Source organism: Nilaparvata lugens, chromosome 3 (assembly GCF_014356525.2).
Source record: "Nilaparvata lugens isolate BPH chromosome 3, ASM1435652v1, whole genome shotgun sequence".
Lineage (NCBI taxonomy): Eukaryota > Metazoa > Arthropoda > Insecta > Hemiptera > Delphacidae > Nilaparvata > Nilaparvata lugens.
This window is the reverse complement of record NC_052506.1, coordinates 97,063,344-97,083,274: the sequence shown is the minus strand read 5'-3', so window position 1 is coordinate 97,083,274 and position 19,931 is coordinate 97,063,344. Positions and strand designations below refer to the sequence as shown.

General features: G+C 35.0%; 2 protein-coding genes across 2 annotated transcripts; both read right to left on the bottom strand.

Moving 5' to 3' along the window:
- Window positions 1-9: 9 nt before the first annotated feature.
- On the bottom strand, window positions 10-5,974 carry LOC120350671. The gene is made up of 2 exons (XM_039425211.1): window positions 4,779-5,974; window positions 10-3,093 (listed from the first exon to the last, which is right to left on the bottom strand). Exons 1-2 carry the CDS (start codon window positions 5,920-5,922, stop codon window positions 3,071-3,073), a joined length of 1,167 nt encoding a protein of 388 aa, XP_039281145.1. The 5' UTR covers window positions 5,923-5,974; the 3' UTR covers window positions 10-3,070.
- A 5,731-nt stretch (window positions 5,975-11,705) lies between these two features.
- LOC120350670 lies at window positions 11,706-19,252 on the bottom strand. Its single transcript, XM_039425210.1, has 4 exons — window positions 18,874-19,252; window positions 14,374-14,451; window positions 13,350-13,451; window positions 11,706-11,930 (listed from the first exon to the last, which is right to left on the bottom strand). The coding sequence occupies exons 1-4, from the start codon at window positions 18,883-18,885 to the stop codon at window positions 11,739-11,741; spliced, it is 384 nt and encodes a 127-aa protein (XP_039281144.1). The 5' UTR covers window positions 18,886-19,252; the 3' UTR covers window positions 11,706-11,738.
- Window positions 19,253-19,931: the final 679 nt, after the last annotated feature.

Genomic DNA, 19,931 nt, shown 5'->3' with positions numbered 1-19,931 from the left:
TAAGAATAAGAATTTTATTTGCCATTAAACATATAAACATCAATGCAATAGGCTTCGTCAAAATATAAATTTGAAATACATATTACAATATAATATATAACATGAAAACTAATTATAGCTCACAGTCTAGCAATACTACTAATATCACAGTCTAGAAATTCTCTTAAGTTATAAAATGGATTCTTTTTCAGCCAATTCTTTACCACTAATTTAAAGCTTTTTTCTTGCAAATTTCTTATTGCTATGGGGATTTTATTAAACATTACATGCCTCTGATACATATGACTCCTATGAGTTCTAGACAATCTTACATAGGGTGTGAGAAGGTCACCGTTTTGTCTGGTATTGTAATTATGGTTATCACTATTTTGAAGATAATTTCCCAAATTGTTTCTCACCTGGATTAGATTGTAGTAAATATACAATGAAGTCACAGTCATTATACCGAATTTAATAAAACTCTCTCTACAGGAATCTCTTTGCTGCAGGTTAGCAATAATTCTGATGACTTTTTTCTGTAGTATTAACACCCTTCCTGCATTGCTGCTGTTCCCCCACAGCATAACTCCATAACTGATGAGTGAGTGGAACAGGCCAAAATAGGTCATCAGTAGTGTTTGAGTACCTACGCAATATTTTAACTTCCTTATAAGATAGACTACTCTTGAAATTTTCCTGCATACAAACTCCACTTGCTCTTTCCATGTTAACTTATTATCTAAATATAAACCTAACAATTTGACTGATCTATTCTCACAAACATTGTTCGCCAATGAAAAATATATATTCTCAGTCTTATCATTATTAATTGCTAATCTATTAGATTCAAACCAGGCCGTAGACAATTGGATACTCTCTATCAACCTTGCTGTAACGTCTTCCTGTCTTTTTTGAGAGCACATCAATGATGTGTCGTCTGCATACAGTATTGGTAGACAATTATTAGATGATACACTACAATGAAAGTCATTCATGAATATTAGAAATAGGAATGGGCCCAATATCGACCCTTGAGGTACTCCTGCTATCACCTTTACAACTTCTGACTTCTTACTGTTTATAATTACAACTTGTCTCCTATTCTGCAGATAAGACATGATTACATTTAGCTCACTGCCCAAGATACCATAGTGGCGTAATTTATTCTCTAGAATAGTGTGTGATATGGAGTCGAATGCTTTTTGTAAATCTATTAGACACACACCTGCAATTAACTTATTCTCAAATGCTTCTAATATCCTATTAACAACAGTCTCAACGGCTGTTATGGTAGAATGTTTCGGTCGGTAACCATATTGATGTTCATAGAGTAAGTCATTGGAATTAAAATAGTCGTACAATTGAACAAACATACAGGCTTCAATAATCTTACCTATTATAGGAACTAAAGCTATTGGTCTGTAACTATTAGGCTGCGTTTTATCACCTTTCTTGTAAACCGGAGTTACCTTACTGAGCTTTAAGCAATCTGGAAATTTTCCACCCATAAGAACTGAATTAATCAGAAATGTAAGAGGTGTCAGTATACCTTCTATGAAACCTTTGACAACGACATTGCTCAGGCCATAAATATCACCTGCTGATGAAGTGCTTAGATTTTTTACAATGTCAAGAACCAGCTTTGGTTCCACTTTTTTCCATTTGAAATTATTATTTTCTAAGTTCAAAGGCATTTTAAATTTATTTAACAAAATTGAATGATTCTCAGAAGGTACGTTACTAGCATTAATAGCACATGATACATTTATAAAATAATTGTTTAAAACATCTGCTGATATAGGTGGCTCTTGCTGTTTATATCCAGAAGTTGCTGACTCAGTTTTTATAATATTCCATGCCGCTTTACACAAATTTTTTGCTCTAGTAATACAGTCATCATTGGTCTTAATTTTAGAGTTTGTAATGGCTTTCCTATAATCTCTTTTAAATTTCAAGAAGTTTTGCCTATCTTCAATGTCATGACTATACTTCCATCTATTATACAAAATAATCAGCCAATTTCTCATATTTGCTATTTGAGGTGTGTACCACTTGTTACAAGATTTTTTCTTAGCACTTTCAACATAAGTAATTACAGGACAACATATATTAAAATGATTCAATATTACATTCATAAAATTTTCAAAAGCTACATTCAAATTTTCATTGTAACAGTTCTGAGACCAGTTAACATTCAAAAATCTATTCTTAAGTTCTAATAATCTATCATCAGTTATTAATCGTTTGGTTACAGTCTTGTTTCGTACATTCCCAGTCTTAGAATCTTGTACAGAAATCTCCAGCCACACCCCTGCATGATCTGACAATCTTCCTTCACCCAGCAATGATACTTTACATAAATCAGGTTGAATATCAGTGATAATATTATCTAGGCAAGCTTGCCCCCTAGTGGGCAACTTATTCGCACAATAAACATTAAAAGACCTAAGAAGATTTAAAAAATCATTACAAGCCAAACTGTTAACATCCAAGATATTTACATTAAAATCTCCTGCCAATATAATAGATTTACAACATTTTGTGAGAATATATTCCAACAGATTTTCAAGATACACAAAGAAAGTCTTTACATCAGAGTTCGGAGTCCTGTATACATTTATTACAATAATAGAATTCTCAATAAGCTTGATGGCTGAAGCCTCACATAGAAAATCAGTGCAAAGATTGGCTACGTCGATAACTTCAAAAATGTTATCTTTCTTAACATATATGGACGATCCCCCGTGTGACTGTGGTGGCTCTCTACAATAGAAACTAGCAAGCACGTAATTAGATGGCACATAACAATCTATTTCATCTCTCACACACCAGTGTTCACACATACATAAAACATCCACTGGTTTGTTTACAAGTTCAGCTTCTATCATACTCAATTTATTTCTGATGGATTGTATATTAATATGAAGAATAGATAATTTCAATTTATTAATAGAAATATTTCTATCAGCACCACCTTTGAGATTGTTACGGTTATAAACTGGAATCTTATATGAATCACTTGTCGAAATGGCAACATCAGTCACAGTTTGTGTGCATACAGGCGTAGTAATCGAATCAGACCTTCGCTCCTCTACTCTTCTAAAAAAGAACCATGTTGGGGAGTAATAGGAGGAAATGAACTCAGTTCTCTTTCATGCTTCCTGAATACTTTTCCAAATGACTTCTCAACTACCTTTTTATAAATATCCCATGCTAATCTACGTTTTCCTCTTTTGTTAAGGTGCAAGCCATGACCTGTATGTAGTGATCTTTCATATGCCCAAACACTAACAATCTTCACAGATCCCCCTTGATAGAACTTAGGTATATTTCTGATGACTCTATTGATACGATTGATTCTGATGTTTTCTATCGAATTCTCTCGAAGATCGTATCTATATGGAACAGTAGTGAGAATAAAGTTTGTATGCTTGTATGCCTCTATCACTTTCACAAGACGTTCTGTAAAGTTTTTCAAGAGATCCTCTGTATTTCCATCAGCACTGAAACTATTTGTGCCTCCTATCAAAACTACATAGTCACTTGATTTAGTGCTCTCAATTTCACGTTTGCAGAGCATATTCTCGATAACAATCTCCATTGGAGCACCTGGTGCAATGTGGGTGGTAGATTTATAATTTGAAGGAAGTAATTTGTCAAGAGCATCGTTTATTCCTCTCCCATGACTATCAGCCCATATTCTAACATTAATATCTACGTTTGTAGGCGAATCGCAAGAGCTCAAATGTTCACTTCTTGATGTGTTGAAAGCAACAGTAAGATCTTCCATTTGAGATTGAATTTTCCTTGCCTTCTCTAGCTCACTGCCTATAGATATTATTTGGTCCATGAGACTCACATTCTCTTCAAGTAGGAGGTCAAGATGACTTTTGTCCAGACCATAAGGAAGCACATGAGGAATAATTTCACCATTTTCCACACTAGTCTGCGTAGCGCCATCTTGTTTCTGAGTAGAGCCAAGAGTGTCAGTGCACTGATAACCCTCTTCTATTATCAATTTTTCCGTCTGAGTGCTTGCACTGCAGACAGATGAAGTCTTGCCTAATACACCATTACAGGATTGACAGATATTGGATTCTGTAGGAGTGCACTGAGCACTGAAATCAACCATTTCCCTATCCGTAAGCTCTAGAATTCGTAGATCATTAGCTATAGATCTATTTATAGCAGCATCCCATTGTTCACGCAAAGTAGCACAACATTTTGTGAGAATATATTCCAACAGATTTTCAAGATACACAAAGAAAGTCTTTACATCAGAGTTCGGAGTCCTGTATACATTTATTACAATAATAGAATTCTCAATAAGCTTGATGGCTGAAGCCTCACATAGAAAATCAGTGCAAAGATTGGCTACGTCGATAACTTCAAAAATGTTATCTTTCTTAACATATATGGACGATCCCCCGTGTGACTGTGGTGGCTCTCTACAATAGAAACTAGCAAGCACGTAATTAGATGGCACATAACAATCTATTTCATCTCTCACACACCAGTGTTCACACATACATAAAACATCCACTGGTTTGTTTACAAGTTCAGCTTCTATCATACTTAATTTATTTCTGATGGATTGTATATTAATATGAAGAATAGATAATTTCAATTTATTAATAGAAATATTTCTATCAGCACCACCTTTGAGATTGTTACGGTTATAAACTGGAATCTTATATGAATCACTTGTCGAAATGGCAACATCAGTCACAGTTTGTGTGCATACAGGCGTAGTAATCGAATCAGACCTTCGCTCCTCTACTCTTCTAAAAAAGAACCATGTTGGGGAGTAATAGATGGGTTGCATCCATTTTCCACTAGTATTTCGGGTCTCAGTTCTCTTTCATGCTTCCTGAATACTTTTCCAAATGACTTCTCAACTACCTTTTTATAAATATCCCATGCTAATCTACGTTTTCCTCTTTTGTTAAGGTGCAAGCCATGACCTGTATGTAGTGATCTTTCATATGCCCAAACACTAACAATCTTCACAGATCCCCCTTGATAGAACTTAGGTATATTTCTGATGACTCTATTGATACGATTGATTCTGATGTTTTCTATCGAATTCTCTCGAAGATCGTATCTATATGGAACAGTAGTGAGAATAAAGTTTGTATGCTTGTATGCCTCTATCACTTTCACAAGACGTTCTGTAAAGTTTTTCAAGAGATCCTCTGTATTTCCATCAGCACTGAAACTATTTGTGCCTCCTATCAAAACTACATAGTCACTTGATTTAGTGCTCTCAATTTCACGTTTGCAGAGCATATTCTCGATAACAATCTCCATTGGAGCACCTGGTGCAATGTGGGTGGTAGATTTATAATTTGAAGGAAGTAATTTGTCAAGAGCATCGTTTATTCCTCTCCCATGACTATCAGCCCATATTCTAACATTAATATCTACGTTTGTAGGCGAATCGCAAGAGCTCAAATGTTCACTTCTTGATGTGTTGAAAGCAACAGTAAGATCTTCCATTTGAGATTGAATTTTCCTTGCCTTCTCTAGCTCACTGCCTATAGATATTATTTGGTCCATGAGACTCACATTCTCTTCAAGTAGGAGGTCAAGATGACTTTTGTCCAGACCATAAGGAAGCACATGAGGAATAATTTCACCATTTTCCACACTAGTCTGCGTAGCGCCATCTTGTTTCTGAGTAGAGCCAAGAGTGTCAGTGCACTGATAACCCTCTTCTATTATCAATTTTTCCGTCTGAGTGCTTGCACTGCAGACAGATGAAGTCTTGCCTAATACACCATTACAGGATTGACAGATATTGGATTCTGTAGGAGTGCACTGAGCACTGAAATCAACCATTTCCCTATCCGTAAGCTCTAGAATTCGTAGATCATTAGCTATAGATCTATTTATAGCAGCATCCCATTGTTCACGCAAAGTAGCAATCTCTCTTCTAAGCATTTCATTTTCAGTTATCAATTCATGAGGAATAGTTTGAGTATCCCCATCAACGAGACTATCTTCATATTACAAAAACGGTCCATAACTGAGATAGAAGTGTTTGTCGGTGTTGAACACAAACCAATTGAATCCACTTCTGTGTTTGTGAGAGAAGGATGTGAATGATCATTCTTAATCTCAATGATATCTTTCACCAAATCGTCAGTAACTAGTGTCACTTTACATGACTTGCTCAGGCAGCGCCATACAATTTGCCCAGAAGACTTGACATTACATTTTCTGAATGAATATCCTTTATAAGAAATCTTTTGGTTTCCTTTGTTGTTAGCCCCAGTATAATTTCTTCCATAATTTTGACGAGGTGATGCTACTTGAGAGGAAAACAACTATCAGTGATGACCAAATATTTCACTACCAGAGTAAAGGAGAAATAGAAAGGAAGTGAAAGTGCCAAGAGAGCGGTCAAAGCAGGGAAATATGGAAGCTCCTGAAGAGAAAAGGAATATAGGAAAGGAAAAGAAATTTAAGTTACAGGGGGTAATAAGATCAGTAGACTCTCACAGTTGTCAAAACAGATTCAGATAATAATTAAACGTAGACCCGCAAATAGTTGTTTTCAAAATTAGTTTTCAAAACTGGCGCCTGTGTGCAACTGCCTTCGAACCGCTGCTCAGTGGAAACAATCAAGCAAACACTGCTTCGTTGCCAAGGAAACGCAAGACGCCAGAAACCGGCGAAAGAAAGAATTCCATAGCTCTACGGGGAGCCCTTATCTGAAGCGATAACACTCGACAACGTTTCTGAAATCTAATAGACAGCCGTACACTAGCTCTTATCTAGTTATCTTTATCTTTTATCGAGACGGTAAGCACAATTTCACGTCAACAACTCTAGCAGTAACAATTCTATCACTCAGTACAAGTCAATATTGCCGTGTTTACCGCGTTCATTCGAGACGAGCAGTTACTTGTAATTGCAAGTGTAACAGCAATGAAATACAGTAGTTGGAATAGTTGAGGTTATCAGGGGACGAAGCAGTACAATAAATACATACCGGCAGTCCGAATCGAATGCACATGTAAGAAACACTCACTAGCTACATATATTTACTAATAGTCACTACTATTGGAGCAAAATCTAATTAAAACATCAAATAAAATCTATTTAACTACACAGTGAAGCAAGTAAGCTCTTAACAGGCAGTTCAGTGCTGCCAACCTCCTAGTGTAAAACACTCACACTATTTTCCTTGCCTCAGCTCCATTATAGCCTACCTTATTATTTACCAATTGATATAATAGTTTATACAAACCAAGAGATTTGCAGCCTCTTGTAGAAATAGTATATTATACATAAAACAAAAAATTATAGTGTTAAATATTGGTTAGATTGTGAACAATCAGAGAGATAATTGACCGAGCGAAGTAAGGTCTAAGAGCTTGGGTCTAAATTTTGGAACAGAACATTTCAAATATGGTGAGATATAAATCCATGAGACTTGGAAGATAAATTCTTCATGGTATTGTTGATTGAATAAAACAAAATTTTTCTGAAAATATCAATTTTTGAATAAGCGATTCAATTTACTAAAATTGACCAAAACTAACTCATTAATACCTAAATAACCTAAAAGATTATGTCAATTATGTTTTAATGGGGAAGATTGAGATCATACTTTTTTATACTTTTGAATGTCAATATTTTTATATTATTATTAATGTTTTGATTCTTGAATAATAACACAAATAATAAATAAAAGTATTTATAATATTAATTTTTATAATGGAATGTAAATTCAAATATGTTTTTAATTAATTAACAAAAATAACGAATTGCTCATTTTTAATTCAATGTCCCAAAACCTGGGCAAGGGATGTCCCATCGTGGGTCGATCTTAAGCCCAGGTTGGAACACTCCCAAAAATTGTTTTTGCAATAAAAAAATCAATTGACAATCAATGCAGTTGCCATGAAAGTGTAAGCTAATACAATCAATATAAAATTGAAAAATGAAGAATTTTTTTATATTATTTGTCCAAGTTATGGCTGTTTGAATTTTAGAGTCCCAATGTGGGCTAGTTTACCCTACTTTGAAATGTGATCTATGATCATGTGAAATATGATCATCTACAAACTAACTTACTAACTGAACTGAAATTGTAATAGAATAAATTTTAATTGAACTGAAATTGTAATAGAATGTGCACTATGTGAACTGCTCTGCTCGAAACCGCTCGGTTGACTGCTCTAGTATATCGAACCGCCCGGCAACCGAGCGACAACCGAGCGGTTGTAGTCTGAGAGTACAACCGCCGCGATTCGCCGGCGACTACTAAAACCGAGCGTTGCATGTGTACGGCACCACGTGTTTCCCTATACCTAGCAATCGCTCGGTTGGTCAACCGCGCGACAACCGAGCGTAAATCGCTGTCATGTGAACAGGCTCTAAGATTCAAGTCGACGGTTTGGCATTTCTCTTAATGTTTGAATGTTTATATGTTGCGCATTTACGGCGAAACGCAGTAATAGATTTTCATTTAATTTGACAGGTATGTTCCATTCTTAATTGCGCGTCGACGTATATACAAGGTTTTTGGAAATTTTGCATTTCAAGGATAATAAATGAAAGGAAAAAGGAGCCTCCTTCATACGCCAATATTAGAGTAAAAATCAGACTATAGATATTATTCATCATAAATCAGCTGACAAGTGATTACACAGATGTGTGGAGAAGCCAGCCTATTGCTGTTTTTCCATAAGATCTATAGTTTCAAACAGGTACTTGTGGATGAGAATACTGCGTGAGGTCTACTGTTCACAGAACTACTAATATAAAAGGAAAAAGGAGCCTCCTTCATACTCCAATATCAGAGTAAAAATCAGACCATAGAATTATTCATCATAAATCAGCTGTCTAGTGGACTATAATACTACCCGTACAAAAACATTGAAATTCTCGAAAATATATCTTTCCATCAACGTTAGTAGACAGTTGACTGACTAATAATACCTGTTCAAAAACATCGAACATCTTGAAAATGTATCTTTCCATCAACGTTGTAGACAGTTGCAGCCAGACCTGATAACAGCGCTCACACTCACATTCCGGGACGACACATCACGGTACGATAGGACAGAAAGCTCTATGTTTATTTAGGATTTTTCTAGACAAATTGATAACTTATTTATTAATTTTTGAGAAAACATAACAACAGGTCAATGTAACTTACTGAGCGCGAGGTCTACTGTTCACAGAACTACTAGTAATAACAGATGAATTATGCCATGAGCTATTTTTTATTGATTAGTGATCCATGATTGCTAATCCAGACCATGGTTTTCTCTCAATTGACATACACACATATAGGTTGAATTGTCTGAAAATGATTGGTTATGTATATAGCTGCCTAACTTTTTTGTTTCAAAACATGAAAAAAACTTATAAATAAATAGGAAATTTCACCTGCGTTTTGACACAAACTGTAAGAAATGTGCATCAAAATTACAACTATAAACTGACATGAAATTGTGAGCTCTAGTTTGATGAGTGGGGCATCCACTATTCATCGACTACTCAGAAGAGCAACATGGCTACAATTTTATTGGCAAACACAGCACATTATTGCATATCAGTTGTGCTGGAAATAGGATGATAATCTGTAGTGAACACAAGTAATCAAGTGAAGGGCAATTTATTGAAACAATAAGACGTTGATGTTGTCAATACCACTATGTATATACAGAGTGTTCCAAAAGTAAAGTGCTAAACTTCGGGAATAGGTTGTATGGGTCAAACATAGGAAAAATGTGGATTTTTTTTCCTAAAATGCTTCGTTTACAAGATATTGGACATTTTGTATTTTTTACAAAATAATTTTTATCTTCAAAGTTTTCCAACCGATCGCAATAAAAATCGGTAGGTATGTTCAAATAATAGATGAACTGTAGAAAAAATTTCAACTTTGTTAAATTAGAAAATTCAAAATGGCAGCCATTTTGAACTTTTAATCCAAAATTTCGGGAGAACGGTGATAGATAGAGAAATTTAACAAGAGAAACTTTTTTTAGGAAATTTCATTTACAATCATTCAACACCAAAAAATGAGAATCGGACAAAGTATAACAGAGATACAATGAAATGTGTGTTACTAGGCAGCAAAACATGAGTACATCACAGTAGGCTATTAAAAATATTAAAAACAAATTTTTTTCATCCAAACACAAGAAAATTATAATTTGATGTTAATACAGACTGGTAGGCTTCCTTTCTATTTACAACGAATTGATGTTTTGCTGCCTCGTAACACACATTATTTCATTGTATCTCTGTTATGCTTTGTCCGATTCTCATTTTTTTTTCATACGCCAATATTAGAGTAAAAATCAGACTATAAAATTATTCATCATAATCAGCTGTCGATAGATTATAAATTGCATACCATGACGCAAGCAATTCAATATCTCAATGTAACTTGGTAAAAAATCTGCTGTGGCGCACTCACACAACTTTCCTTGCCGTTATGAAAATTGATCACCTGACGCTATAGTGAGGTCCACGTTATAATGACAGTATTTGATCAACTTTAGTTTTGCTATACTTGTCTATCATTCGACAAAGCCGGTGGTACTATCCTTTTCTACGTCCACAACGATGCCAATCATGTTTTTGACAGTGTAGAAATAAAATTAATAAATGCAGAGAATCGGCATCGCTATTCTCCTATCTTTATCTACTGCCATTATAAAGTGGACCTCACTATAGTGTAAACGCGCAACTCAAGTCAAAGATCTGAGCCAGCTGGTGACAGGACAATAACACTGGATACACACGAGATCTGTTATCTCTTCATAGCGAATGATTGAAAAGAATCAACAGTAGCCAACAGTTTGCAATTGAATAATTACATTTTCTCAAATTTCAAGCTTATTTTCAATTTTAGGTGAAATGTTACTGCACATTAATTAGAGAGATTTCCAAGCTCAATCTTTTCCACTCGAAATTTTTCGTTTGAATTATATCTGAGACCTAATAATTGGAAATCTAAAATCAAACTTTGCATAGATGTTGCGGAGCTCCTGAAATTTTTACAGATATGGGACTTGTGGCAGTTGATATAGCTTATCAATGACTATTTTAGGTATAAATTTGATCAAAATCGTTCAAGCCATTTTCGAGAAAATCGCGAAAAACCCTGTTCGTGTCGGATCCTTATAGGGGAAGGACCTTAAGTTACAAATTTCAAGTCATTCCGTTAATTTGGAGATGAGATATCGTGTACACAGACGCACTTACACTCATACACACACACACACACACATACAGACCGATACCCAAAAACCACTTTTTTGGACTCAGGGGACCTCGAAACGTATAGAAATTTACAAATTGGGGTACCTTAATTTTTTTTCGGAAAGCAATACTTTCCTTATCTATGGTAATAGGGCAAGGAAAGTAAAAAGCTGTGTAGACTATTAATTGCATGCCTCATTGAATGCAGTTTTTATGCACTATTAAATGAACTCTTGATTACGTGCAATAGCGCATGCGATTAAATTGTCTCTCGAACTTTCTCTGCTTTGAACTCGGGCTGTCCTGTTGCCAGTATGTCTTGAAAGGAGATTAGATTTTGATGTTGGCATTTTTGATTCACCAACCCGAACAGCCATTAGCCGTTTTCACACCGATATCTCGCCGACACGTCATAAAGACAGGATTTACTCTGATGGACAGTATAAAAGGAGGCTGCTGTTTATAACTGCGCGAGGTCTACTGTTCACAGAACTACTAGTTCATTCATTTCCTGTTATGTGTTATTATCATTGATGAATGAAAATGAATGAAAAAATAACACGAATCTCACCATATTCTTCCTCTTTGATGAATATTAGATTATAGCCAGGGATTAGATAATGTTGTTGGCTGAAATCATCATCAGTTGGAGAGCATGCAGTGCTGCACTCTTGCGCTGGTTCTTGGCTGCTATCATTCTCCTGCTTAACTCTCGCCATCTGCAATATTGACATCACAAACAATGAGAAGACAATCGATTATTGTTACACTTTATGTAAAAAGACACAAATATTGGTGAAGGAGCAGCAGCAACTGAATTTGACAGCTGTCTTGAGTTATACCACGATAATTCAAGTTCAATGTCAGTAATTGTACTGGTTCTTAATAATCATGAAAATTCAAGCTAAGGCCAGCCATTCACGTTAAGGTTTGCCAAAGAGCTATAACTGTACAGATATTCGTCTGCACCCTGCAGTACACCTGGACAGGCAAGATATACTACTGTGCACTGGGTGAGTGAGGGGTAGTTGAAGTTGAAATAGCAGCCATCAAGTTATGCTCTCTAATCTAGATAAACTAAATGCTAGTTTGGTGGGTGTAAACAGAAAACATACAAAAATGCTAGTCAAAATACTTACAACTTATTGTATAACAATAAAGTATGGACTTTCTTCTGTAATCATACACTTGTATGTTCAACTCACACTTACGCGACTCAGGTAGAAAAGAGACTCGACTCTAGTCGAGAGCATGTGTTTCCAAATGATGATACTCTGACCAGTCGATTCTAGTCTCCGCAATTGTCACCATTTGAAAACACATGCTCTCGACTAGAGTCGAGTCTCTTCTCGACCTGATTCGCGTAAGTGTGAGTTGCCCCCTGTGGGTTGGGGGAGCTTTTGGTCGAGTATCGTACTCAAGAATGTGTTGAGAACCAGAATACACCCATAATATCCCTGCTTGTCGTAGAAGGCGACTAAAAGGGACCCCAAGGCAACTCCAGAAGTTGCCTTGCCTTCAAACCCACGGGATCTGCCCCATCAGAACAGTTTTGGAGGGGCGAAAAGAAAAACCCAAGATACCAGAGATGGGTGAAACTCCAGCACAAATGCGGTTCAAGAGGCTGAATCGAGGACTAATCAGTCTGAAGAGACTGCCAAGCATATCACATTGGATTGCGACAGGCAACCAGGTGATGAATTGGATGTTAGTATAGGGAAAAACTCCAGGTTCTTGTAAAGGACACAGGTATTGGTTTGTCTAACTAATATACTACTTGAGAACACAATAAGCTTCGGTTGACGTGTGGGGTTCTATGAACCTTTGGATCCTCGAATCCGTCCCTTCAAAAACGATAAGCAATAAGTGTGAGTTGAGCCTTAATGTTATTGACAATATTGCAATACAGGCATTGATTGTGTTCCTTGAATTTGAAGGAAATAGAATTCTATCCTTTTATTCCAAACAAGCTGGTCTTCCTGTGGGACTCCCCACAATTCAAGCCTGCGCTAATAATAACAACAACCGAATCTGGAAGAAAAGTTTTTATTCAGCAATAAGTTTTAATTATAATTTAATGAGAAAATCTCAAACTTAGCCGCATTATTTATTTATTCCAGTCAAGATAGAATACATGCCCGATTGGAAGGTGAGCCATTGTGCGAGGATGACTCATCTTTGATGTTGCTAGTTGCTAATTCACATTCTCCAAATTCATCCTCCTGCTTCTCGATCTTGATCTGCGAACATAAGAGATTCTTGTGTCACTTGAAAACTAGACGAATATCAAACTCAGCAAGTAATAGTGCTCACTATAAAAATATGGGTTGTAGTAGTTGTTTGTTTATTTCTGTTGTAGAATATCGATCAATAGATTCAAGAATGTATCCTTTTAAGAATGGACCTTTTACTATTGTTCCCATTGATGTCTACTCTACTTTTTTATAACATGCATGAAAGGCGATCAATATAGTTATTTGTGCAACTAGTGCGCAAAGTGATAGTTTGCTGCACCGAAAGAAACGTTTACGCCTGAGCCGTAGGCGAGGGCGGAATGGTTTCTTGAGTGCAGCAGAGGAACTTTGCGCACGTATTTCACATTAAGTTTTTCCTACAGTTACCATTGAATATGAAAAGTGGGTAATTATGGGTAAAATTTCCTGAAATGCATCAAATGTATATCTGTGTAATTTTATTATTAATAAATAAAATAGAATGTAGTATGTGTGTTTGAATGGCGGCTGTGTGCTGTCAACTGCTGTCATCCACCACACTCCACCACCCTCAAGACTCTTATAACGTGCTAGACCCACAGTCACAGTTACCAACTTAATTTTGATTTTGCTGCACTGGTGCTCCATATAACCTACTAACTATTTTGCGTTGCCATGTTGCAAATCTGGAGTGCAGGAAAATTTTTTCCCTCACTAGAGCGGAAAAGTGATTCTTTGCGTTCTGTAATCAGTGCAGCAATGGCCACTTTTCAAAGTAACTGTAGGAAAAAATATTGCATAATTATAAAGAATATTGAGACTGAAATAATCTTTCAACTAATTTTATTATATACTATCAACAGTAGAAAAGTTGAAAGAAAATGGGATTCAACTTCATCATATAGCTGTAGTCAGTAAATTTCAAGGTGGATTGTTCAACAATACATGCCTGCTGAGTAGCCGTATCACTACGTGCAGCTCCAATCCAACTGTCATCAAAAGCACTTTCCTGTTTCTCAACTTTAACCTGCAACAGACAAAAAATCAACTTGAATCCTTCACAGTATAATCTTGTTGAAACACGTTTTCTGTTTTAAGGGTATCTATTTCAGATACCCTGGTAAAGTACTGTACTTGACAATCAATAATTTATCAATTAATCAGGTAACACTCTGACGGTGTAAATTTTCAAAGCTTGAAATCCCCATAGATCGAATAATGGTGTTTTTAGCTGCTACATAACGGAGCTCTCAAGCAACAGACCCCCATTTTACACATTGCACTGTAGATGAGTGGGAGTTGCTTGTCTCCTATCGGGCGCCTCCCCAGGTAGCGGATCGGGGAATACCCTCTAGATATAGGGGGTACAGAGGGAATCCAATACCCGGGGTGGACCAAAACCAGCAAACTGCTGCCTTGCAGATTAGATTGGAGTTCTTTATTTATGTATGTTACAATATCTACTGGCTTATACACTAATTTACATTAAATGACGGTAATGCTAATTATTCAACGAATTATACAAACTATAGATAATTATAATTAATCAAACAGAATAAAGAATGAATACAATTAGAATAACAATAATATAGAATTGTAATATAACTTCATAAATCGGCGGTGTTTAAACAAATAATTGTCGATTCTTTTCTTTATTTATTTATGTATTTCAGTATTACAATAGTGCGATAGTATCCCTCTGGCTGTAAGCTATTTGAGGGATAGGCTATATAAAAATAATCCTTTACATACAATAAAAAACAATCAATAACAAATTCAATTTTTTTTATTTTGTCAATCAAAACAATTACAATTTCAAAAAAAAATAGTATACATCACAGAAAATATAATCAGAAAAATCCTTAATAAACAAAAAATGAAATAGAATTAATCATATAACATGAGCTTAGTTTATCAAGAATGTATGAATGGGAAATATACAGGGTGTTTCAGAAGTAGTGTCGAGAATTTTAGGGTATTGTACCTGGATGCTAGGAGACTACAAATGTCATATTTGAAGTGTCCAAAACTCAGCGGTTATCCTTATAGCTGCCATTTTGTATTTTTCACTTAAAAATTTTTATCTCAAGAACGAAATGTTGTATTGATCTGAAATTTGGCATGAATATTTATGCTATAAAGACTCAACTATAAAAAATAAAAAAAAAATTTTTCGTTGAAATTTTTCAAAATGGCGGCCATTTTAAATTTTTGATGGCGAATATCTCGAAAACCGTCATTTTACAGAAAATGTACAAGAGACAAAAAAGTTAGCAAATTTTTCACAATTCCAATGATACCTAATTATTAAGATTGGTCGAAGAATAACAGAGAAATTAATTTTTTTCGTACTGCATGCATGACCACTTTTCACCATTTAAAGATCAATATTAATTTTTTTATAATTTCATGAAAACCGTTCTTATTACAGAAATATACAAGAATAACTTTCCTCCAAATTTTATTTACATTGAAAAATATTAATTTCACTCAAATCGGTTCACTGATACTAATGCAGCAATTGCTCAAAATGCCGTCCTTCAACTTGATTACACAGTCTGCACCTTTCAATCATGGACCGTCGAACTGCTATAAAAGCATTTTCATCATCTTGAATGGCACCTGCTGCAGCAACCACTCTTGCCACAAGGTCTTCTTCGTTTTCTACTGGCGTGCTGTAAACAAGGTCCTTCATATGGCCCCAGAAAAAAAAATCTAAAGGGTTGAGGTCAGGTGAACGTGCGGGCCACGGTACTGGTCCACCCCGCCCAATCCACCGCTGACGATAGGTCATGTTCAGAAAGTCCGTAACAACATTTCCGAAATGAGCAGGGGCACCATCATGTTGAAACCAAATATTATATCTGTTTGCAAGAGGCACATCTTCCAAAAGTTCTGGTAGTATGTCTCTTAAAAAGTAATGTACGTGGGAGAATTCAGACGATTAGGAAGAATGTATGGTCCAATCACGCGATTACCTAAGATACCCGTCCAAACATTCAGCGAAAATCTATGCTGATAACCACGCACTTTGACCTCATGAGGATTGTCTAAGGCCCAGACGTGACTGTTGCGAGAGTTGAAGATTCCTTCTCTTGTAAAGCTGGACTCATCGGTAAATAACACATTTTCTAGAAAATTTGGTTGGATAATGTCTTGCTGAAGAAACCAACGGGCACAGTTTACTCTTGGCTCATAGTCGCGTTCAACCAATGAGTGAACTTTTTGAAAGCGGAAGGGGTGAAGTCTTTCCTTGTTTAGTACACGCCACACAGAAGAAGCACTTGAATTGATTTGCTTTGCAACTGCTCTCGTACTCGTTCTAGGATTGAAATCGAATTTCTGCAATACTTCCTCTTCAAAAGCAACATTTCGAACTGCTCGAGGCCTACCAGCAATTACCCTGTTCCGTTCAAATGAACCAACTTCTCTCAGCCGATTGTGAGTTCTTGTGAACACCTTGTCGGAAGGGAGACGGCGGTTTGGAAATGCAGCTGCATACATTCTTCTTGCTTCGGTCGCATTGCCAAGAGCTGCTCCATACGGAGCTCTCAAGCAACAGACCCCCATTTTACACATTGCACTGTAGATGAGTGGGAGTTGCTGGTCTCCTATCGGGCGCCTCCCCAGGTAGCGGATCGGGGAATACCCTCTAGATATAGGGGGTACAGAGGGAATCCAATACCCGGGGTGGACCAAAACCAGCAAACTGCTGCCTTGCAGATTAGATTAGATTCCTTTATTTATGTATGTTACAATATCTACTGGCTTATACACTAATTTACATTAAATGACGGTAATGCTAATTATTCAACGAATTATACAAACTATAGATAATTATAATTAATCAAACAGAATAAAGAATGAATACAATTAGAATAACAATAATATAGAATTGTAATATAACTTCATAAATCGGCGGTGTTTAAACAAATAATTGTCGATTCTTTTCTTTATTTATTTATGTATTTCAGTATTACAATAGTGCGATAGTATCCCTCTGGCTGTAAGCTATTTGAGGGATAGGCTATATAAAAATAATCCTTTACATACAATAAAAAACAATCAATAACAAATTCAATTTTTTTTATTTTGTCAATCAAAACAATTACAATTTCAAAAAAAATAGTATACATCACAGAAAATATAATCAGAAAAATCCTTAATAAACAAAAAATGAAATATAATTAATCATATAACATGAGCTTAGTTTATCAAGAATGTATGAATGGGAAAATATATATATAAATGTATACACAAATACTTATAATTAAAAAAAATGATTTGACAAATTTTACTGAGCACAAAAAAATATAAAATTTTCGTCCGCGCTCAGGAAAATAATTATATTTCTTAATTAACCTGATTATATTTCTTCATTTTTGTAACTGTTCTCTTTTGTCCATTGCACCATAAATTAACTTAACTTAAACTGACTTAACTAAACGAAATAAGACTTATAGAAAAAGACTTTACTTGGTAAGCGACAATTACAAGATAAGCACTCTGAGATATTACCTAATGTTACTCACTCTGAACATAAATATTTATTAAATCATAATATATCTTCATTGAAAAACTAAAATTATTTTAAACTCAAAAAATATAATAGATAGTCAATAGAAAATACATAAACTCGAATAAACACAACTCATTTCCTGAAACTAATTAAAATATTTTCTTTAAGAAGGATATGAAATGATATCCTTTCCATCAACACACGATCGGGTGGTCAGTGGACACAACGCACACGGAGATCAGTGGATATTCAAAGGAAAGAAAATCTTGAAAGAATATTGACTGCTGCCTTGTAGTTTGGTATTGGCTTACCAAAGGCTAGGGAGGGACTAGCCTTCTCTACTCCATATAATTATAATTAGCTATAAAATTTGGGGCCACTAATGTCTTTGTGTGTAACATGTTTACAGCTTACATGGGGACAACAGTAGAGTTTTCCACTAGCTCAATTTGCTGTTGCAGGAACACAGAATTGGAAATGCCATCTATGCATTCAAGTATCGGACAATCCCTCATTCCTAAAAAGCCAGTGGCAGCTACTATTGCTCCTGTGTGCAGACTCTTACCAGAGTTTGTTTCTTATCTGCCCGTTTGGTCATGCATAAAAATATGAATTCTGATAAAGAACTTAATTCACGAAAAATTACATGGAATAAGAAACAATAAATTGTATGAATTGATAAAAGTTAAGCGATACTGATTTTTAAGGTTATGTTGAGGAATCTTTTATTGGCACATAAAATAATGCATTTAATTTGTGATCACACCCTTATATAGACAAGATAACAATATGAATATGAATTCTGATAAAAAACGTTACCGTACTTCCAAATAATTATATGGAATAAAAAACAATAAATTGTATGAATTTTATAAAAAGGCTATACTGTTTTTCAAGGTTATGTTGTAGAAAATCTATTTCAAAACTCACCTCTTTATCCATTTTCTGAAAATAGGACAAAATAATGAAAGAAATAAACAATAAAATTTGAATATTCTTTTTCTAAGTTTAATTTATTAGAATGATTTATACAGATATATCCACAGTTTCCCTTTGTTATTTCTGAAATATCAAATAGATCATTGACTACCAGCTTGACCAACCCAACGGCTTAGCTATTTTCATGTACTTTTCAGGCTATGAAAATAAATTATTCGATTTCAATTCTATTATTCCTGATAATATCTATTTATTGATATTTTCATAATATGTAAAGTTGAAATGTCTAACTTTCACGTATTTTTATTGCAACCACATATCCTACCTAATATCGAGTAAATGCAACGATGCTAATGTTCATACTAAAACTAATAACAATAAAACAACGATTTACTCACTTAAATAGATGAATTAACTCTTGTTTCGTTATGATTTTTGAGAATTAACACTAGACCTGGTGTTGAATACCTTAGTTATTTAGAAGGTTTCCAACAATGACATGCACTGCACACACTAACCGCCAATTATGAACTTCACTTCGAATAAGATTGTTTTAGTATTTCACATTAAAAATTAATTATATATTTTACATGCAAATAATGCTTGAGTTTTGATTGTTGAATACGCTCTATTCTTGTCTTATTGCACATTTTCGATCGATACTTAGTGAGGTGGGTACATTAATATTTATTTAAAATACAATATCTATACTGTGTTGACATTTCTGAAAGTATCTTTAAAAACAAGAAAATGTAGAACAATGATTTAATCTCTTTGATTTTTATAATGGTTAAAGTTCTTGACGATATAGTGATTAGAATCATGTTCCTATCTACAATATATCAGCATAATATTAAAAATCCTACCTGAAGTGAATTAAACTAACATAACATGTATTTGGTGTTATGGTACCTAGGCCTATATTGGCAATGGTCATTCACACGCCTTTTTTCAACATCATCAGAGACTTTTATGAAAATTTCTATCAAACTGCCTACTAGGTTCACAACGAAGTTTAAAACATTTTCAAAATGAACGTTTAAAAGAAA